This window comes from Rhamphochromis sp. 'chilingali' (genome assembly GCF_963969265.1).
Source record: "Rhamphochromis sp. 'chilingali' genome assembly, chromosome: 22".
Lineage (NCBI taxonomy): Eukaryota > Metazoa > Chordata > Actinopteri > Cichliformes > Cichlidae > Rhamphochromis > Rhamphochromis sp. 'chilingali'.
In genome coordinates, this window is record NC_137950.1 from 3,078,354 (window position 1) to 3,101,282 (window position 22,929).

At 41.1% G+C, this 22,929-nt stretch overlaps 1 protein-coding gene and 1 long non-coding RNA gene across 3 annotated transcripts in view; one reads left to right on the top strand and one right to left on the bottom strand.

The window, feature by feature from the left end:
- Positions 1–22,929, top strand: part of LOC308390440 (rho GTPase-activating protein 23-like) — a 79,994-nt gene that overhangs the window by 20,664 nt on the left and 36,401 nt on the right. The window contains exon 1 of one of the 2 annotated variants that reach the window (XM_080872448.1): positions 3,983–4,143. The exons of the other annotated variant lie outside the window; for it this stretch is intronic. Coding sequence (XP_080728574.1) covers positions 4,090–4,143 — 54 coding nt within the window. The 5' untranslated portion in view covers positions 3,983–4,089. Of the gene's footprint in view, positions 1–3,982; positions 4,144–22,929 lie in introns of those variants that run through there. 2 annotated transcript variants of the gene reach the window in all.
- Positions 303–12,549, bottom strand: LOC308390450. Its single transcript, XR_013970445.1, has 4 exons — positions 12,328–12,549; positions 1,820–1,868; positions 454–615; positions 303–368 (listed from the first exon to the last, which is right to left on the bottom strand). It is a non-coding gene; the product is annotated as an uncharacterized lncRNA (long non-coding RNA).

A 22,929-nucleotide genomic window follows, 5' to 3' on the forward strand; every position in this document is an offset into this window, starting at 1 on the left:
AAGAATAGTCAATGCAGAAAACATTTCTGCATCCATCCTTGAACAGCTGAAACAGATATTAACAGATGTGGTTATATTCATCTGGATCTGTGTCAGCTGATAGAGAAACTGTACTGAGTCAAACTGAATTCAAACAGCAGCATCAAATGACAGGAGGGTAATTAACTAAGAAAGGATGAACTTGTCATATCCATGATTTTCTGATTGGACTCAGATTGGGAACTTCCACTTGTTAGTGATAAACTCCAAGCAGTCTGATCCACAACTTTGCAGTACAAAAGGGTGCTAGTCAGACAGATCCGCAATCCTCTATCTTGCTAGATCTCTTACTCTCAGGTAACTCACACCTCAGGTCCAGTTATCCTGCACTGAAGGAAGCAGAAAGCAAGTTGCAGTCTCTCCACATGCAAAAACAGAAAAACATTTGCATACAGTAGCACTAATCCCACTTACAGCTCTTTGTTAACAATCCAGCAATGAATGGATGTCTTCCTCCAGCCTAAGTAGCGGGCAACTGATCACGAGATCACAAACAGGTGAGATAATCAGCTCAGGTGCCCAGGTGTTGGCAGGCGTAGAGCAGGAGGAAGGCCGGCCTCTAAGACAGGGGTGTGGCTAGTGCAAAAGCAAACACAACACAGACAGTCAGAGAGAGGAAGAAAAAAACAGAATGAGAGAGAGACAGAACAAGTGAGAGACGAGTCAGAAATGGGGATTGGAGGACCACGACAGCAGTACTAGCAGTACTAACATTATTCAAAGTTTCACAGTTTATCAGGACAAGCAAGACAAGTAGCGGCTGCCTTTTAAAATCTAAAAGTAGATATTAATTAAATCTAAAGTGATCCCTTTTATTTCTTTGCATGCACCCTTGACATTGCTGCCATCCTGTGGCCACAATTGACTACTACAGGGTTGCCTTTTTTCTATACAAATCCACAGTGCATCTCACTTCCATATCCCAGCTTAAAGTTGTCTTTTTTGAAGGGGGTGGTTAATGCGCATGTTCTGGTCTTTGACAAGAGACCAATGGGAGTTTAGCATGCTAGACTACCTGTTACTGGTTCTGCTTCTGCTCCTCTTACATCAGTTAACATCAAACATAAAGCCTGAGGGCCAGAATCAGTCTGGCAAAGACTCCAATGTGGCCCACTGGTAGACTTCAGAAAATGTGTAAGAGTGCATAGATTTTAAACTTTTAATTGTATGTCCAAAGTTTTGCAGCTTTTCCTATTAATAAATTATCCACATGCCATTCATACACAAAAGTAGTTAAGTAAAAAATAAACAATTAAATGACAGAAAAACTTCTGTTTTTCCACTATCTACTTTAAAGATTTCTCTTTTCCATAGTTTAAAAACTCTTGTTTTATAAATACAGTCAGGGCAATAAGAAGCACCAATGCCACATGATAAGAACTTTTTTCTCAAATATCTTATGTACAGAAACTGAGATGTATTGTTAAAATTACACTTCTTTTACTTATATTAAAATATCTCCACGATTAAATGTTTAGTTAGATGTCTACACTGACAGAAAGGGCAGTTTCTGTCCAGCCCTCTTAAGATCAAAGTTGGCTGTATGTGGGCGACAGAATAAAATGAGTCCGACATCCCTGATGGTAAATGGAGCAGCTCTATTGCTTTACGCAACTTGCCTCATTCACCCATTCATACAAGCACTTTTTCTCAGTTTTTTCTATCTTTGTTCACACACATTTGTACTTCAATTGATTCATCAAAGAGCAACTTGGGGTTAGTATCTTGCCTGAGGATATTTGGCATGCAGACTGGAGCAGCCAGGGATCGAACCACCAACCTTTTCAATTAGCAGAGGACCAGCTCTACCTGACTTCCTGTGTTTACTCCTGTTTGTGGAAAAAGAGGTAACATTAGTAAGGTGCCAATTTTGTGTTATTCATCATCATAACAGATAACTTTTCTCTCTGCTTGTTAATAAATAAACAAGAAAATATCCAATTTCTCAGTGTGACACCATGTTATCATCTCATGTATGCTGGAGCAGTGTTATTAACACTTTAATTGTTTAATTGTTATTAACACACTCTTGTTCCTGTCCATGATATGTGACAGAATGTCACATATGGAGCTTCAATTTAAAAGCTTTAATTTAAACTAAAATTTAAAATGCGACTGAACAAAGCACTGCCTTCATTAAATCATTAAAACCAACTCATTATCACTGGACTCACATGTTGGTAACTCGAGCATAGGCTGGCAGCCACTTTGTATGATAGGCTCCCTGTGGAAGCATTTTTCTTTAGCGTTCTTTTATATACTGTGTCTGACTTTGTGCGAGAGCAATGTAACACCAATAGAGGGTGTAGAAGTGTCTATCTACACTCTCACCCTCCCTTGGGGCTCCGTGTCCTGCTCTTATATAATGACTCATTGAGAGCATGTTAGTGCACAAGTAGTGCATGCTCTTCTCTCTGTCCCAAGGGGACTGTTGGCACAGCAGCACAACTGGGGCTGTATGTTGTTACACTGTCTATGATTTTGGACGCTACACAGATATATACTTTTCACTTCAGACGCCATTATCTTGACATATGTACCTACCCTAACTGTAGTTACAGACACTTCTTCAGTACTTACAGTTCTAAAACTAGAGTCCACAACACAGCATAGTGTAAGAAAGGTGTCTGATACAATTCAATGAAACGAATTTTAGTTGAAATCAGAGGGTCCACGTGCAAAGTTACACAGCAAAAATTAGAAAAACACTGGAATAGGATAAGAATAAGATACTGTACACAACTGTACACAATAGAATAAAATAAAATAAAATACTATATACAATAGAATGGTAGAATTGAATTGATGAATTGATGGAAAAATGTCGCAATTAATTTGATGACAACTCACAGTTTTCCATGCATCCTAAGCACAACTCATCAACGCTTTCCTGGATAAATTTGAGGTTGCTGTGGTTGACCACTTTGAAACTGGCACTGGCAAATATTGCATTTGAAATATGTTCAGGGGTGGAGCCTTATCACACGTGGAGAAGTTTGGTCCAGATTGGACAATGTATTTGTGAATAAGAACCAATTAAACTTTCATGGTGAATGATTAAAATGCAGTGTGGACACACAAAGGCACCACAATTTTGAATATGGCCCACATCTGTAGTTGACCAAATATGAAGTTGATTGGATAAAATCCCTCAGAAGAGTTCAAAAAGGAATAATTCCTGGAAATGGTCAAGTTAGCGCCACAATTTCATCTTCAATTTAATATGGCTGACTTCCTGTTGGGTTTGAGTCATGTACCCAGTGGACGTTTAGTCCTGTCTTGGCATGTACCAGATTTCATACATGTGCATGACACCCAGTTGGGGCAGTTTTTTCACTTTTGTAGAGGGTGCTACTGAGCCATTATGTCCAAAACCAATAAAATACATAAATAAATAGTAAAATACTAGACTGTGTCTGAGTTTGTGAGCATGTTAAGGCCCTCAAAAAAGCAATTAATTTACCAAAATAATAAAAATATAAAATAATAAATGGAGCGGCTCTGAAAGTAGCATTTAATTAAGACACATTGCTTTACAATAAATCCTACCTTTCTTCAAGAAATTAAGCTATTCACGAACTCCACGCAGTTCTTGGAGGATGACGGAATTGATACCATTGACATTTGACGCACATAAATCCAGTAGGATGCAGTTTGAACTGTTATCTGTAATTGCCCACTAAGGTTTATGTTGAGCAATAATGTCGAGCAATATTAAAAATGTTAGTGGTTCTACTAGATTTTAAATAAAATGTTTTATTTAAGTAAAGCGTATTATTTCTGATAAGAATCGTCTTCCTATATGCAATGCCTGAAACGCAAAAGTAAATTTGAAGAAAATGCGTAAACATGTACCCATATTTATTTTGAAGTTCAAACTTCCGGTTGTGCTGTGCCACATGCTTTTAGCTGAACTGTTTACGTTGTGGGGACTGCTGGAGAGAAGAGCACAGCCAGTCTGCTCTACACCCCAGCACGATTTAAGACAAAAATGTTGACAGCAAAGTATGTCTTTTTGTCGGTTTACGCACGCCAGACGCTGACACGCCAATGAATGGAGTTACTTTTTGCGTTGTTGGAATTCCACCTCGCTCAGACGCTGAAGTAAGTCAGATACAATAACTGTTTTTCTGGTGACTGGAATAATGTTATTATAATATTGATCAGTTCTTCCCGTCGGGGGGAAACCATCCCATAAAGACGGTAAATCTACCCACAAATGGATGCTACTTAGTATAATCGTACACTAGACGAATCAGAGCTTTTTTGCCGTAAAAAGTCTAAACCAAGGATGTTAAACTCATTTTCCTGCTTGAGCCCAATTTAATCTCAAGAGCATGTAAACAAGTACATGCTATCCATATGATGAAGAATCTGAGGTGTTTAAAAAAAAAGAGATATGACTGATATTCGTTATTTTCATTATTTTTTTCATTTAATTATTTATCATTGTACATGCACTACAATTTAGCGAATCTAAAAGTGGACAGACCATTCACATATTTGAGGAACTTAAGCCTTACTTGCTAAAATTCGTGCATTCTTCTGTAAAGCTGAAAAGTTAAATGATTTCACATCAATTATTTGACTTTAAAAAGCCCCCACGCTGGCCCAGTGGGCCACACATTTGACAGTCTTGGGTTAAACACACAATTAATAAATGTTTCGTTTCATTAGGAGAGGTGTGGGATAGTTTCCACAATAGCTACGTCACAGCATTGACAGACAAACTGCAGACATGACTTTTTGTGCACTTTTGTTCTTGTGCTCTTGACCATGTCTTACGCAACTTGTCAAATTCCCAAAATTAAAAACAAAACTGCAAACCACATAATGTTAACTCATAAAAAACGTTATGACTGTAAGTGCATGGTTTTGTAAGAAACTCAAAATCTGTGTATTTTACTTTCCTGTGAATGTCTACACCACAGTTTATTCACTCATCATTGACACCATTCTACACATAATACTTCACATATCTTGCAAAATGGAGGTATGGGGTGTGGGCACATAGCAATGGAATTGGAATGCATGTATTTCCATGTGCCAGCCCACATATGCATATTTGGCAACAAAAGGCACATTGTAAGCTTTGGTCTTCTGTTAGTGCAGAAACATTTACTCAGAAACATTTCATGAGCCTTTTTAGAAACTAATTTGCTAATCATGATTCTGACATTTGTTGTGTCCCTTCACTCAGCACATTATTCTTTGCTCAGATTGTGTGAGTTGTTTTCTCCCCTAACTTTTAATATTTTCAGAGCTTATTATTGTGGGTGTGTTTTCCTATTATTGTCACGGCCCAGTTAGCATCAGGGTCATACACAAGAGATAATTATAACAATGGTGGTCGAACTTTCAGCTTAAAGGAAGTGACTCGACTGTTTTCATCAGAAGTTACATCTGTTGAGTAGCAGTATCTTTTAATACAATATCATTTATTAGTGAATACTATTTATTAATTATTTTACTAACTTATTTTAAGGGAGTTGAGTACATGCTAGGTCTGCTGCATCTGTAACAAAACAGATTATATGACAAAACAAAGGGAGGTACACAAATGAACATACAAGTTTGCTGTGTGTGTGTGAGTGAGAGGGGGAGAGAGAGAGGGAGAGAAAGCAAGACAAGAACATCAGTGTGTGTATGGGCGTTTGTCATGACATACTTGAAAACGAGGGTGAGAGACTGCAACAAGCCCCCCTCCCCTGAAAGCAAGAGGTGGACAGGGAAAGACAGTCCATGGTCCACAGCCCCCCAAGAATAGAATAGAATAGAAAAGAATAAACACTTTTTTGTCAGTCAACTCATACACCAGTTAGTGCACACCAAATTTCAGTGAATTTTTTCAACATCAGACTGTACAAAATACATGATAAATGAATCTAAATAAGAATCCCAGACATGTACACGTAAGAATATAAGAGAAATCTTTATGGTAGATAGCGTTTTTTTAAGTTTTTCTGTCATTTAATTGTTTACATTATATAGATATATGTGTATTAGTGCTGTCAGCATTAATCTCGTTAAAATGACATTAACGCCATTAACGTGGCAAATCTCCGTTAGCAAGTTAGCATAGATTGCCCCATGCGTGGGGCTGCACTGCGCTAACACGTTAACGAGCTAACCGTGCTAACGCATTGACACCGTGAATAGTGTATTAACACAATTCATCTAAAATTACAAAAAAAATAATAAAATCAGAGTATGAAGAAGTTATGTTTGGTACTGTAAAGACCACAAACATGTTGAACAAATCATTTTCATAACTTGAAATGCAAATATAAATTGTAAATTTCAAAAACCTATGTACAAATTTTGCAAACAGCAAAGTTATATGCAACTAATTTACCTAAAAATGCAGCCAATGCAGCATTGTAGCAGATAACAGGGCATTGCAGAGGATGGTGAAGTTTGTGCAGAGGACTATCTGGTGCAAATTACCTCCCACTGAGGACATCTACAGCTTCAGATGTAGAGAAAGAGCCGTCTGTATCCTACGCAACCCAACCCACACTGCACATGAACTGTTTACTCTCCTCCCCTTTGGATGGAAGCTTCAGAAACCGCTTCTAACCGAATGCAGTCAGACTGCTAAGCTGCCCTATGCTCAAAGTGAACACCTTACACCTTAAAAACATGCCACTCTGGAATTGTTGTTACTGATGTTTTAGTTAACTCTGTACTGTGCACTGCTGTTCCCTGCTGGTGGAATTTTGTACATTCATTGGATCTGTTGCAAAAACTGCTTGTAGGATGGGTTTTTGCTATTAAAGGCTAATGTTTTTCATATACTGTAAGGAATGACCTAAGAGTGGAGATCAGAAAGCATCTTTGTTTGTTTGGTTGTCTTCTTTGTCTCACAACAGAGGTTTGAAACTAAAGATAACATCAAGCTTTAGTTAGGGTCAGCCTTTAGTATCTATGGATGTCAGCTATTTAAGCAGTAACGGCATTTAGTGCATGTCTGAAAAGCCCAGGCTACAGTCTTCTGTTGCACTGATGCAGTTAGTGTGTGAATATTATTAAATGTGCTTTGGTGGTATGCGCTGTGAATTCACGTATCATCTGATGAAACAGAAGAGAAAGTCACACAGCCTCAAGGGAGCATCCTCTCCTCACAGCCACTCCTCGACTGGGTCATAAAAAAAAATGACTCACACATTACTATGACTCACACACAATATTATGTTATTTTTGTTCTGCGTAGACTCATGATTGTAAGTTCCTAGCATCAGTAAAAACTATAAATAAAAAAGAAAGAAATCATTATGAGTGCATTGGAAGGGGAAGTGAAGGCCAGAAGAGGATGGGAGATGAAGATGCAGAGTCTGCTGTATGATGTTTGCATGGCTGTCACCCTCTTTTAGTGTCTCTACATCACACTTTTGTTTCCTTATCTTCATTCGCCCTTTCTCTTGCTTTCAGTCTTAACTGTATTCAGGTGTTAATAAAACGAGCACTGTGGGCCTGACAGCACTGTTAGAGCTGTTTGGTAAAGCCTAGAGGAGGATGGACACGTGCAGCCACACACACACACAAGCTGGCATTCACATTTAGTTTTTCTAGAAGTACTAACATTGATGCAAGTTGGCGGTTCAGTTGTAATCATTTATTCCTTCTCTCAGAATCCCACATTTACTCAACATTGTGTTATCAAAAACACTGATGCACAATACACGTGTTGTTTTACACTTACTTACAGATTTCTCTTTAAACTTATTACACTTATGTGTTCGTGTCAAATCTCTTATCGCACTCTTCAAGACCAATTCATGGCTTTGTGTACATGGGCAGTTCCTTAAATCCAAAACTTTTATTTAAAGGAGGAGACTTTCAATTATTAAAACAATAATTAACATGTGAGCATAGAAGTTATGGTCTGCCTTAACGTATAAAGCACCTTGAGGCGACTGTTGTTGTGATTTGGTGCTGTATAAATAAAACTGAATTGAATTAAACTGAATAGAAGGGAAGCAATCTAGGCAACAATGACATGTCATGAATTTGCACACTATCTTTGCCAGTTTAGCATTATTTAACAACAATCCAAGCAGGTTTGTCTTTTTTTCCCCGTTAAAGCAGCAGGCAACATCGATGAAAATTGTGAGAGGATCCTTTAAGGTTTCAGGAGAATTGATGAGCGATTTGATTAGTGAAAAAACAAATATATGATAAACCGATTTCTAAAATGAAACCACAATAGTGAAACAAGCTTAATACAGCTACCTCTAGTAAAAATTAAACACAATGTCACTTTACTCGCTAATACAACACCGACCTTACATGTTTAGCATACAGTTGTTCCATAGTGTAGTAAATAAAAATACCTACTAGTTATATTATATGTTCAAAGGACACTGTGTGCGGAGCACTGTATATGTAATACCCTAGAAAAAAGCAACCAATCCTAACTAATCATATTTCTGCGCTCAGGGAATGTTTGTCGTTTTTGCTTGACCTTTTTTTTGATGATTTTTCTGTCCCATATAAATTAATAATAATTGTAATGTAAAAAAGACCCACATTTTATGTGTTCTGAAGAGCAATATCAGCTAGCCAGTTGTGAGTTTAAGAGAAGCTGACAGGAAGAGAGAGAGAGAGAGAATAGCATTTCTCTTTTCTCTACCAGTGGCCTGGACTGTTAAGTTAAAGAATGAGATGAATGTGACTGAAAGAGAAAAAGAAGGAGAAGAGAGAGAGAGAGAGAGAGAGAGCTGGCATGTCAGCAAATAGTCCCAAGGCAGAGAGAGAATGAAAAGAGACGCACAGTGGAGAGGGGGGAAGACTATACTTAGACACCAATACTGCTCTAGTGCCAGAATAGAGGAGAATATCTTATAAGCACCGTGGGATTTTTGCATTACTTATTTGAGATGGACTCGTTTCTGAAATCCAGAGATGAGTGATGAATATAAGCCAACCTACACACAGCAAACCACTACATCACTGAACTGAGTGTGTTGCATTTGGACAGTTACTTTGAAAGCTTTCAAGAGGACGAGCTGAAATTGAAGAGAAGTACCAGCTTATTTTACAACTAGAATTAACCTGGAACTGATGTTCTTTTATACAAAGAACGTTATATCTAAATGAGAGGATATAGAGGGCAAGAAGAAGTGATATTTCCTGTTTTGATCACCAAAAAAAAAGAACACTGTGGACTTGCTCAAGAGAAAATTGAAGAAAAGTGAACACCATATTATACTTGAAGTTTGGACTGCGTCTGCATAGCTTGAACATCGATCTTTAAGACCTTTGAAACATGACCAGATGAGTAGACTTACAGACTTTGTGCTTTGCCAGTTCTGATGGTGCTGCTTCAGTAGTTAACACTGTGTAGAACTGTTTTTGTTTTTTTTTACCACCAATTTAGCTTACTATTCTGGTCACAATGCAGCAAGTAGAGACTTTGCACAGATGAACGCAAATCGCAGTCTCACATTCTGAAGCTTTGGTGTGTTTTTATGTGTTTGCTACAAAGACAATACATGTTTGTTTGAATGTGGAAGTTCTAATGTTGAGGGTGTCGAGTGTAGCACCAGCTCCAGCAGGCCACAAGTGGCGATTCCAGTGCTCTGTCGGGGTTGACTGTAGCGACGCCGAACCTCGCTGTATCTGGCTGGCTGTTTTAAGGGATGTTTTACCTCATGCCTCCCCTTGTCAAACACCCATCACATCAACAAGAAGAAGTGCATACCAGAGGGTCATACGTCGCCGTTGCTTGTCTTGGGTAATTAGTTGTGATTAAAGCAGTATTAACAAATTTGATTTATTGGTTAAAGGACTAGTTTTGTGCATGACAATCTTAAACTTGACACACTATGTGGAGCGCTTTCTGCTGGATTTCATTTGCTATCTGTACAAAATTGTTTAAGAACAATGTTTTTGAAGAAAAAGTGTCCCATAGCTACTAATACGCTTAAATAAGTTCTAAAATAACAGTTTAAAATCAAACATCAAACATCTCATGTTATTTAGCACCCAAAACATTTAATCTAAAACAGGATTAGGTTTCAAGGGAGGTTTGGGGTGATGACCAATGATCATGTAGACATCATTCCAATACCATGTAATACCATCAATACCATCACGTAGATATCAACTCACCAACAACAGGGTTTTGGCCTTTCAATATTACATCATTAGTAGAGTCAGCATGTTTCGACCATGTACCTCACATAGTAGCCGTTCTGACTATTATGGCTTTACTACCTGAATCAAGCAAATATTATAACAGAACACTTAATGTTTTACCTGTTCCAGCTCATATTTGTCCCAAAATGTCTAGTAATTGTGGAATTAATAATAATAATGGATTTATATAGCACTTTTCAAGGCACCCAAAGCGCTTTATAATGCCACTATTCCTTCACTCTCACATTCACACACTGGTGGAGGCAGCTACAGTTGTAGCCACAGCTGCCCTGGGGCAGACTGACAGAAGCCAGGCTGCCATATCGCGCCATCGGCCCCTCTGGCCAACACCAGTAGGTGGTAGGGTAAAGTGTCTTGCCCAAGGACACAACGACCAAGACAGAGAGCCCGGGGATCAAACCGGCGACCTTCCAGTTACAGATACGCTTCCCAACCCCCTGAGCCACGGTCACCCCGATTGTGTTGAGTTATTGGGCATTAACCTAAATTTGATGCTCTGTCACTGGTATGGGATCTAAATTGGGAAACACTGGTAGACACTAGACACTCCCTAGTGTCTATCTCTTAAAAACTACTACGGAATACCTCACCTGTTAAATGCATTAAAAATTACCCTATTAGCAGATCAACAGCCCTGACCTATTGCAATAAGGAGAGATCATTTGGAAGAATTTGACATAAATAATTGAGATATAGAAATTTACTTATTTGGCAATTAGACTCCAATGATCCATCATGGCAGAACGGAATGCCATATTTATAATTTGCAAAGCGGCGCCCAGGTGTCACTGTTGATGATGACGTCATCTAAACAGACATGCAGCGTTCGGCTGCAGCACCCAGTCCATGAGGCGCTAGAAACTGACTGGGGCTCCGAACAAGCCAAACGGCAGTGTGACAAATTGGGAGTGGAGAAGGCCATTTTTTCCTTGGATTTTGCAGACAAGGGAATCTGCCAGTGGCCCTTGGTTAAATCCAGTGTTGTGAAAAAGCGAGCAGTGTCTAACCGGTCCAGGAGTTTGTCGACCCACGGCATGGGATAAGCAGCAAATTGCGTTCATCCTCGTGAATGAACTTACGGATCATGGATTTTAAAGTCTTTTTCAGCCACCCCACCAGCCCGTCAGTTTGAGGGTGGTAGACGCCGGTCCAAACAGATTTAATGCCCAGTAATTCATACAGCCCTTTAGTGTCCAAGACATGAACAACGTGCCCTGGTCAGTCAGTTTCGCTTTTGGGATACTGACTTAGGAGATGACGTGAAACAGTGCCTGCGCCACACACTTTGCAGAAATGGTGCACAACAGCACTGCCGTGGAATATTGCGTTGCATAATCCACCAGAACTAATACAAAGCTATATCTGTGTGCACTCCAGTTAAATGACCCGATGAGGTCCATGCCAATGCATTCAAACAGAACCTCCATTAATAGTAGTAGGCGCAAAGGCACTTTTGGAAAGGCCTGCTGGTTAACCAGCTGTCACTCTGAGCAGGAAGCGCACTATCGGTGCACATCCGCTCGGATGCCCAGCCTGTAAAATCAGGCACCAAGCAGATCACACAGATGCAGCCTGTCTTTAATCAACACAAAATGCGGGTAGGTCCACGCTGCATCAGGGCGCACCAAGTGACCATCAGTTTTTATCACTCAGTCCCTAACCCCTAACCCTGAGCAAAGGGTGTCAACAGCTCTTGCGGAAAATCTTTAGTGGAATGAATCACTGGAGTCGGCGGGGCCTCACAAGGCCCTGCCACCTCCTCCTCCCCAAAGTCACCATCAGATGCCCCCGCGTCCACCGCTGAGCACAGCGCAGACACCACACCCCGCTAAAGGTCATGAACACATCCCGACACACACTGCCCCAACAGGTTACTAAACCCCAGTCAATTAAGGAATGCGTCAGGCACGGGCTAACTGCAGCCTTTACTCTATGCGTTTTGCCCTTGTATTTAATTTGCAGGAGCACTATGGGATATTCAATTCAATTCAATTCAATTTTATTTATATAGCGCCAAATCACAACAAAAGTCGCCTCAAGGCGCTTCATAGATACAGAGAAAAACCCAACAATCATATGACCCCCTATGAGCAAGCACTTTGGCGACAGTGGGGAGGAAAAACTCACTTTTAACAGGAAGAAACCTCCGGCAGAACCAGGCTCAGGGAGGGGCGGGGCCATCTGCTGCGACCGGTTGGGGTGAGAGAAGGAAGACAGGATAAAGACATGCTGTGGAAGAGAGACAGAGGTTAATAACAGATATGATTCAATGCAGAGAGGTCTGTTAATACATAGTGAGTGAGAAAGGTGACTGGAAAGGAAAAACTCAATGCATCATGGGAATCCCCCGGCCGCCTACGTCTATTGCAGCATAACTAAGGGAGGATTCAGGGTCACCTGGTCCAGCCCTAACTATATGCTTTAGCAAAAAGGAAAGTTTGAAGCCTAATCTTGAAAGTAGAGATAGTGTCTGTCTCCTGAATCCAAACTGGAAGCTGGTTCCACAGAAGAGGGGCCTGAAAACTGAAGGCTCTGCCTCCCATTCTACTTTTAAATACTCTAGGAACAACAAGTAGGCCTGCAGAGCGAGAGCGAAGTGCTCTAATAGGCTGATATGGTACTACAAGGTCATTACGATAAGATGTGGCCTGATTATTCAAGATCTTGTATGTGAGGAGCAGGATTTTGAATTCAATTCTGGACTTAACAGGAAGCCAATGAAGGGAAGCCAAAACAGGAGAAATCTGCTCTCTCTTTCTAGTCCCTGTCAGGACTCTTGCTGCAGCATTTTGGATTAGCTGAAGGCTTTTCAGTGAGTTTTTTGGACATCCTGATAATAATGAATTACAGTCGTCCAGCCTGGAAGTAATAAATGCATGAACTAGTTTTTCAGCGTCACTCTGAGACAGGATATTTCTAATTTTAGAGATGTTGCACAAATGGAAGAAAGCAGTCTTACATATTTGTTTAATATGTGCATTGAAGGACATGTCCTGGTCAAAAATGACTCCAAGGTTCCTCACAGCGTTACTGGAAGCCAAGGTAATGCCATCCAGAGTAAGAATCTGGTTAGATACCATGTTTCTAAGATTTTCAGGGCCGAGTACAATAACCTCAGTTTGATCTGAATTAAGAAGCAGAAAGTTAGCGGCCATCCAGGTCTTTATGTCTTTAAGACATTCCTGCAGTTTAACTCATTGGTGTGTGTTAACTGGCTTCATGGACGGATAGAGCTGGGTGTCATCTGCATAGCAGTGTAAATGTATGCTATGTCTTCTAATGATGCTGCCTAAGGGAAGCATGTATAATGTAAACAGAATTGGTCCTAGCACTGAACCCTGTGGAACTCCATAATTAACCTCAGTGTGTGAAGAGGACTCTCCATTTACATGCACAAACTGGAGTCTATGAGATAGATATGATACAAACCACTGCAGCACAGTACCTGTAATACCTACAGCATGTTCTAATCGCTCTAATAGGATATTATGGTCGACAGTATCGAACGCTGCACTGAGGTCTAGCAGGACAAGCACAGAGATGAGTCCACTGTCAGAGGCCATAAGAAGATCATTTGTAACCTTCACTAAAGCTGTTTCTGTGCTGTGATGAGCTCTGAAACCTGACTGAAACTCTTCAAATAAACCATTCCTCTGCAGATGATCTGTTAGCTGTTTGACAACTACTCTTTCAAGGATGTTTGATATGAAAGGAAGGTTGGAGATTGGCCTATAATTAGCTAAGACTGCTGGGTCTAGAGATGCTTTTTGAGTAAAGGTTTAACTACAGCCAGCTTGAAGGCCTGTGGTACATAGCCGATTATTAGAGATAGGTTGATCATATTTAAGATCGAAGAATTAATTAATGGCAGGACTTCTTTGAGCAGTTTTGTAGGAATGGGGTCTAAAAGACACGTTGATGGTTTGGAGGAAGTAATTATTGAAGTTAACTCAGAAAGATCATTTGGAGAAAAAGAGTCTAACTTAACATCAATGGTACTAAGAGTAGCTGTAGATAATATTACATCTGTGGGATGATTATTGGTAATTTTTTCTCTAATGATAAAAATTTTATTTGTGAAGAAGTTCATGAAGTCATTACTGGTTAACGTTAAAGGGATGGTTGGCTCAACAGAGCTCTGACTGTTTGTCAGTCTGGCTACAGTGCTGAAGAGAAACCTGGGGTTGTTCTTATTTTCTTCAATCAGTGATGAATAGTAAGATATTCTGGCTTTGCGGAGGGCTTTCTTATAAAGCAGCAAACTATTTCTCCAGGCTAAATGATGATCCTCTAAATTTGTGACACGCCATTTCCTCTCCAGATTACGAGTCATCTGCTTTAGGGTACGTGTTTGAGAATTATACCACGGAGTCAGGTACTTCTGATTAGAGACCTTAGTTTTCACAGGAGCTACAGTATCCAGAGTCGTACGTAGTGAGGAGGTGAAATTATTAACAAGATAATCGACCTCTGTTGGAGTAGCGTTCAGATAGCTGCTCTGCTCTATGTTGGTACAGGGCATTGAAGATGATAACAGTGGGTGGATTATATTCTTAAACTTAGTTACAGCGATTTCAGAAAGACATCTACTTTGATAAAGTCTACTCTCCACCGCTGTGTAATCAATTATTGTAAATGTAAATGTTATCAGGAAATGATCAGACAGGAGAGGGTTTTCAGGAAACACTGTTAAATGTTCAGTTTCTATGCCATATGTTAAAACAAGATCTAGAGTGTGATTAAAGTGGTGGGTGGGTTCTTTTACATTTTGAGAGAAACCAATTGAGTCTAATAACAGATTAAATGCCATGTTGAGGCTGTCATTTTTAGCATCATGATGTTAAAATCACCCACAATAATTATTTTATCTGAGCTCAGAACTAAATTAGATATAAAGTCTGAGAAATCAGACAGAAACTCTGTGTAAGGCCCAGGTGGACGATAGATGATAACAAGTAAGACTGGTTTCTGAGTTTCACAGCTGGGGTGGACGAGGCTAAGCATCAGGCTTTCAAATCAATTAAAAGTCTGTCTTGGTCTTTCATTAATTAATAGACTGGTGTGAAAAATTGCTGCCACACCGCCTCCTCGGCCTGTGCTTCGAGATTTCTGGTAGTTAGAATGACTCGGGGGTGTTGATTCATTTAAACTAACATAATCATCCTGCTGCAACCAGGTTTCTGTAAGGCAGAGTAAATCAATTTGTTGATCAATTATTAAGTCATGTACTAACAGAGACTTGGAGGAGAGAGACCTAATATTTAATAATCCACATTTCACTGTTTTACTCTTTGGTTCAGATGTGGATACTGTATTGTTCTTTCTTTGTAATTGTTTATGTTTAAGTTGTTTGTTGCTGGTTCTTAGTTTGTTTTTTGTCTTTTTGGAAGCTGACACAGTCTCTATGGAGATGGGTTTTTTGGGGGGTAGCAGGAGGAGAGAAGCTGCAGAAAGGCGTGTAAGACTGCAACTCTGCTTCCTGGTCCCAACTCTGGATAGTCATATTTTGGGGGGTTTAATAATGGATGTCCCCATGTACACACCTGACCTCTACCCACTATGCCTGCAACAATGCCCCGGGTCGAATAATCAGGCTCCTTTTTATCTTAAAGGCCTCATAGTACCGTGTCACCCTAATAGAGTACTTCACTCTCAGACCCCAGGTCAGTGGTATTTAAAAGTAGAATGGGAGGCAGAGCCTTCAGCCTCCCATTCAGCCCATCTTCTGTGAAACCAGCTACCAGTTTGGTTTCAGCAGACAGACACCCTCTCTCCTTTTGAGATTAGGCTTAAGACTTTCCTTTTTGGCAAAGCACATAGTTCGGGTTGAATCAGGTGACCCTTAGTTATAATGCAATTGGTCTACGCTGCTGGGGGCGTCCCATGATGCAGCGAGTGTTTCTTCATTCACCTTTTTCACTCACTATGTGTTTATACATCACTCTAAGTTTATCCTTAGTTATTATTAATCTCTGGCTCTCTTCGACCACCTGTCTTTGTCCTGTATTCCTACCCTAACCCCCAACTGGTTTCAGCAGATGGCCATTCCTCCCTGAGCTTGGTTCTGCTGGAAGTTGCTTCCTGTTAGAAGGGAGTTTTTCCTTTCCACTGTCAACAAAGCAATTGATCATAAGGGTTCATATGATTGTTGGGTAGGTTCTACCTTACAATGTAAAGAATCTCGAGGTGACTGTTCAAATTGCTATATCTGCTCATTCACAGCTGTCCACTATCAGTTCCTGTCCCCTTCGAGGTCTTAGGCATGATTAGACAATGGCCACCAGCCACATTGGCCAGCCTCCCTTAAGCACTTCTCCCTGAACCCACTGCGGTAGAGCCACTACAGCAGGGCAAGAGCCGAACAGAGAGTGAATCGGCATCCCAGGAGGTAATAGCAAAGAGAGTTGACCGCCCACCTGATTGCCAGACAGTCTTTTTCTACTGTATTGTACCTGAATTTTTAATAAATAATAACCAGCTAGCCCCAAGAACCTCACCTCCTTTTTGGTCTTGGGACATGGGTAGGATGCAATAGCTGCTGTTTCGTCTGTCTGGGGGTACAGCTGCACCGTATGCAGACGCAGGATTAGGACTCTCTCTGTGCATTTCAGGCATCTTTGTGGAATAAAACTCTGATTTCTTTCAGAATTTTATTCAGATGCTGGTCCGAATAGACTTCACCGTAACTCATACAGCTCCTTTATAGTACAAGACATGAACAATGTGCCCTGGTCAGTCAGTATTTCTTTGGGGATGCTGAATGACCTGAAACAGCACCTGCATGACACTCTTTGCAAAAATATTTTTCAGCAGCACTGGTTCGAGATAGCACATTGCATAATCCACCAGAACTAATACAAAGTGATATCCTTGTGCACTCTGGTGAAATGGCCCAATGAGGTTCATGCCAAACAGGACCTCCATCAGCAGGTTATAACGAGCCGATTGCACCGGCCACAACAGACTCAGCATTATTCAACAGCTATTAAAATACCCAAGCAACCACAGAAAATAGGAGAAGCTCTGACCCTTTCTGTAGAGTGGTGTTTTTAGACCAGTACAGTTTATTGTCAGTATGTACTGTCAGGTATTTATAGCCCTCCACAATGTCCACATTGAGCCCCTAGATTGAAAGTCACTGGTTGTCTGGTCCAAAATCAAAGTGCACAATCAATTCCTTGGTCTTTGTCACGTTGAGTTGCAGATGACTCTGCTTGCACCACTTGACAAAGGAGTCCACCACAGCCCAGTACCCTATCTGATAACCCTTACTGATGCATCCAACCACCACACAGTCATAAGAAAATTTCTGAAGCTGGCAGGTCTCTGTAGCCGAGTGGCTGAAGTCCATGATGTAGAGCAGGGGCCTCGAACTCCAGGCCTTGAGGGCCAGTGTCCTGTTGGCTTTAGATCTCACCCTGGGTCAACACACCTGAATCAAATGATTAGTTCATTACCAGGCCTCTGGAGAACTTCAAGACATGTTGAGGAGGTAATTTAGCCATTTAGATCAGCTGTGTTGGATCAAGGACACATCTAAACCCTGAAGGACACTGGCCCTCGAGGCCTGGAGTTCGAGGCCCATGGTGTAGAGGGTGAATAACAAAGGGGAAAAGACGTCCTTTGTGGTCCCTTGGTATTTCTGATCACCTTGTCAGAGACACAATGCTGAAGACGCATATATTGTGGTGTTCCTTGTCAGGTAATCAATAATCCAGGACACTAGACAGGCATCCATCTCATCGCTGTCAGCTTATCACCCAGGAGGGTCCGCCTTATGGCATTAAATGCACTGGAAGTTGAAAAACATTACCCTCACAGTGCTCACTGGCCTATCCAGAATGGCATAGAAGTGACTGAGCAGGTAGATGATGGCGTTCTCAACTCCGAGGTGGCACTGGTAAGCGAACTGATGATCCTGATGTGAGGATAAGAGCTGATTGAGGATAAGGCTTTCCAGGGTCTTCATGACGTGGGAAGTCAGCGCCAGAGGTCTGTAATCCTGGTGGCCACTGGGATGGGTGTCTTTAGTACAGGAATGAGGGCATGATGTGTTCACAGCACTGGGACCCTCTGCAATCACAGGCTCATCGTGAAGAGTTTATCAAAGATTCCACAAAGCTGAGCGCACAGGGCTTTAGGATGCAGGGATTCATCACGTCTGGTCCAGCAGACTTGCCTGAGTGGAGTCTTCTCAGTTTTCTCTGAACCTGGTTGTGAGTGAAAGTGACAGGTGGGGGGTGGGGCGTCAAGGACTTTCACAGGAGGCTATGGTGTAAAGTGGAGAGAAAGTGAGAGAGAGTGGCATTGGCTCTGTCTTCACCACACTCTGCCCCTCTGCTATTGAATGGCCTGAATCCAGTGACTTCCACCCATTCCACTTCCAACCATGCCCCCGGATGAACCAGGGTTTGGTGAACCTGGATCTGCATACATTTTGAGTCCAGCATAGCCTAAAATTTACCCCATTGTCACCTTACCAGAGTACTGTGCTTCTCTACTGGACCAGGGGAACGTGTCGGAGGGCCAGCATCACAGAACACCTGTCACAGCTCCATGAGAGGGCATTCTCGGCCAATGTGTCCCGCCTGCTCGCACCTCCAGCACTGCTGATGGGCAGGGCCCAGTGACTGTAACCACTGGGACCTGCGGAGAGACAGCATATGAAAAAGGATTAGACAAGAAACATGATGAGACATGATCGATCCTCCGTAGCAGCCAACCAAGTTGGGGATGTCCCTGCCACACTGCCAGGGTCAGCCAGACTTGGCCAGGATCATGACAACTTCGAGGCTCATCGGTCAGTGACTTTTGAGCCCCTCCACAAACTGTTCGAGGACAGTTATATTTAGCAGCCGAGCCTTTCCTGGCGTGGGACCATACAGTAGCCAGTGGCTACAGCATCGTACAACCACCTGGCGTAGGTGAAGGGCTGACTTCATAGTCAACATTCCCTCCTTGCCGTGTGACGACAAAGGTCCTTGCCACTTGAAAAGTCATTTTGAGCTGGATGAAAGGAGAAATGCTAGTACTTTATCTCGGAAAAAATTGTCTGAGCCTTGTCCCTGTGTTGTACAGGCGCTGCTGACATTCTTCCATACTAACCTCCCCAACATGTGTAGCTTTTCACTCAGGTCCAGAATGTATAAAATGTTATTCTTGCCTGGGCTTGGACCGCCCTCTCAGTTTTCTTGAATTAGGTTCAACACCTCCAACATCTTCTCATAGGGAGAAAAGCCCAAAATTGCCATGACATTCATGGCCATGATGAGTGTATGGAAACTTCTGACCACAACTGTAGGTTACCAATGACCTGGTGGGTGTTTAAAGGCCAGTTAAGGAACACAAGCTTGCACAACACAAGTAAGATCAGTCTTTATCACTGTTTCAGTGATAGGCACTAGTATTCACTCATCTGCCTTCACACATATGAGCTTGAGTGATCCCATTCTTAATGTGTAGAGTTTAGTGAGATGTTGGACCACCCTTTGCAGCGATGTTTATGGTACTTTTTTACTATTTTTCAAGAAGTGTATTTGTGAGGACAAACATTGATCTTGGATGAGAAGTCCTGGGTCACAGTCTCTGCTCTAATTCATTCCAGAGGTGTTTTGTTGGTTTGCAGACTGGACTCCATGTCTTTATGGACTTGCACTGGTGTGCAGTCATGTTGAAACAGGAAGGGACCATCACCAAACTGTTCCCACAAAGTTGAGAGCCTGAAATTGTCAAAAATGTTTTGCTATGCTGAAGCGCTAAGAGTTCCTTTCACTGAAACTAAGGGACAAACCTAACTTGTGAAAATAAATTATTATATGTATTAATTGGATAGCCAGATAGGGAAGTGTGATTCGTCAATCCAGAGAATATGTGGCAACAACACTGTATCTGACGCTTTGCATTGCGTTTGGTGATGTAAGGCTTTGATGCAGCTGTTCGGCCATGGAAACCCACCACCCACCTCTTAATTTTTCCTTCCCACTGTCGGAAAACTGCTTGCTAATAGGGGGTCATATGATTGTTGGGTTTTTCTCTGTATCTGTTATTGTACGATCTACTGTACAATATAAAGCGCCTTGAGGCGACTGTTGTTGTGATTTGGCGCTATATAAATAAAATTGAATTGAATTAAATTAAATTGAATTGAATTAATGGGTGAGTTGCTGTCATTCCCAACTTGAAATATTTATTATCAAGGGAATTTCACAATTAGACTTGTTGCACAGGTGGCAGATCCTGAGAGCTCAGTGAATTCCACAAATGTTTGTAGAAGCAGTTTACACAGGTGCTTTGTTTTATACACCTGTGGCTAATGTTCCCTCTAATTTTTCATATGTCTGAGCGAACACACAAACTCCCTGAGCGGACACTTGGACCACTGTGAGCAACAGCAGACGTGGTCACGCCAGCATCGAATCCATCCAAGTCACGTGGTTTATTAAAATAGTCAAATTACAGCATTTACATTTATGTTAGACTACTTTTAATTAAGTGCTTTATCCCACTTACAATGAAAATTTAAAAAAAATCTTGTTCATGACCTTTGTAGTATGTTAACACTATTGGAAGTAAAAATAACTTGAACTCCAACAACTTCTTTTTTTTTTATAAAGCTCTGACTTGTATTATGAGTCTGAGTCTGTGGTCTGGGAGAGAGTCCTGTAACTCTCTGTCTGCAAAATACAGTATATAATGACCAAGTAACTGAGTTATGCAAACAAAGTTTTTTGCAGCTGTTTACCTAAAAATGCAGCCAAGGCGGTTTTTAAAATAAACATTTCAAACTATTTACAGAACAATCAGCTGTTCTGCATCAAATCTGATGCCACACAAATTATTTGTGCCGCTCCAAAAAATAATTTCTGTCCACTATGAGATAAAGGAGTGAACAGCCTGATACCTGCAGGCCTGACAACAGGAGATGTATCACTCCTGTAACACCTGTAACATTCAGCAGTCGCCTCATTGTTCTGACACACACAACAAAACTATTGACCACACTACACACTAACTACACACTAACTACACAAGATTTGTGCTCACATCTCAAAACACCGCCACGTTCCCCCTTCCTAAACAACTAAATGCCATGTTGCCATATCAACATGGCATTGGTCGACATGGTACATTCTTCGACCAATAGGAAAGGCTGGGGGAGGGAGGCTGTTTTTGCTCACAGGCGGAGAGTGCTTTCCTTTCCTTTGCTGTTTCTTCTTCCAGTAAATATAATCAACAATAGTATTCAGGAAGAAAAACAAACATTGCAGATATTTTTATCATAACTCTGGTTTTACGTGGCCGCTCAACACAATTTAAAAACTGGTATAAAGTCCACACTTTGTCCGTCAGTTGTTCCGTCTGTCCTGCTCACATCTCCAATGGTTGTACACGTTGTCATTAACGTGGCTTCACTCCACATCAGCCGCTTTGCTCGCTAAAACACCAGTGTCGGCACATAAGGACGCTGTCATAGCCTGTCAACGACGTGGATTAGCTGCGTATATACGAATGTGAATCACATTATTGGCTGGACTATGGGATAAGGTGGCATCGTTCTAATCCTATACAGGAGCAGCCAGTCACTGACTCACACTGCAAAACAGGATTGTTAAAGTATTAATTTTAATTTCAATTCAGGTTAGATTTTTTTTTTTTTTTTTTTTTTTGTGCGCAACGCAGATTTTCTGTGCGCATAATGCGCACGCGCGCAGCTTAGAGGGAACATTACCTGTGGCCAATGGAAGTGATTGGAATTACTTAAATTCAGTCTTTTAGATGGGTGATTTTTTTTGTCCATCTGTGAACAAGTTCCAGTGCAATTGCTTTGCTTAGATCACTCAAAGACTTTTGACCATTTGTACTACTCTGCAGGTTCACTATGGACCTAAAACGTGTGCAGGTAACAAACTTCAGCTTCTGCATCAAACTGAGCCATTGAATATTCATGTTGATAATCATGGCCACCAACAAGAGCTGTGTCTCCACTACAACCCAGTAATAATCAGGAGTTTTAGTGTTAAAGTTTACAGGTTCATAGCATACCTTACACCTATTCTCGGATTCCTTCACTGACTTCCAGTGAGATAAAGCTCTACAGTGATAGGCCCCTGCTAAGCAGCAGAACGTCTGAGACCTTCACTGCAGCCAGCCTCTCTGATCCTCTAACCAGGGCTTTTCTTACTGTCCCTCACTCTAATTTTACAATCAGAGGAGATCAGTTACCAGCTTGCCTGACTCTGTTATTTGTTTAAAATGACTGCTGAAACCCAATTTTCAGCAGTTCTTAACCTTTCCTTAATCTTTTCCCTTTTATTTTTGGTCATAGTTTGCAACTGTATGCGTGTTTGAACATGTTTACTTAACTTCTGTATGTGGCTTTTTTTAAAACTGTGAAGTGCTTTTGTGTTTAAAAGTGCTATACAAATAAAGTTATTGTTGTTGTTGTTGTTGTTGTTGTTCTGTCATGGCAGAGTTCTGAAAGGCTGTGAACAATGGAAAGCCCTGAGCAGAAACTACCTGCTCAGTGCTGTAGAGTGTGCTAGTGTTGCATTGCTTTTAAAGTATGCATATAAAAGTTATTACATTCCAGTTCTTATATGAAACTAAATAAAATCGCCATCTAATAGCCATCACCATCACTGTCTTCTGTGAAAAATTTCCATGTGACCTTTCCAATGTGTTTAGCAGTAAATGGAAATCATTGGTAATCACCTAAACGTATCTCTACAT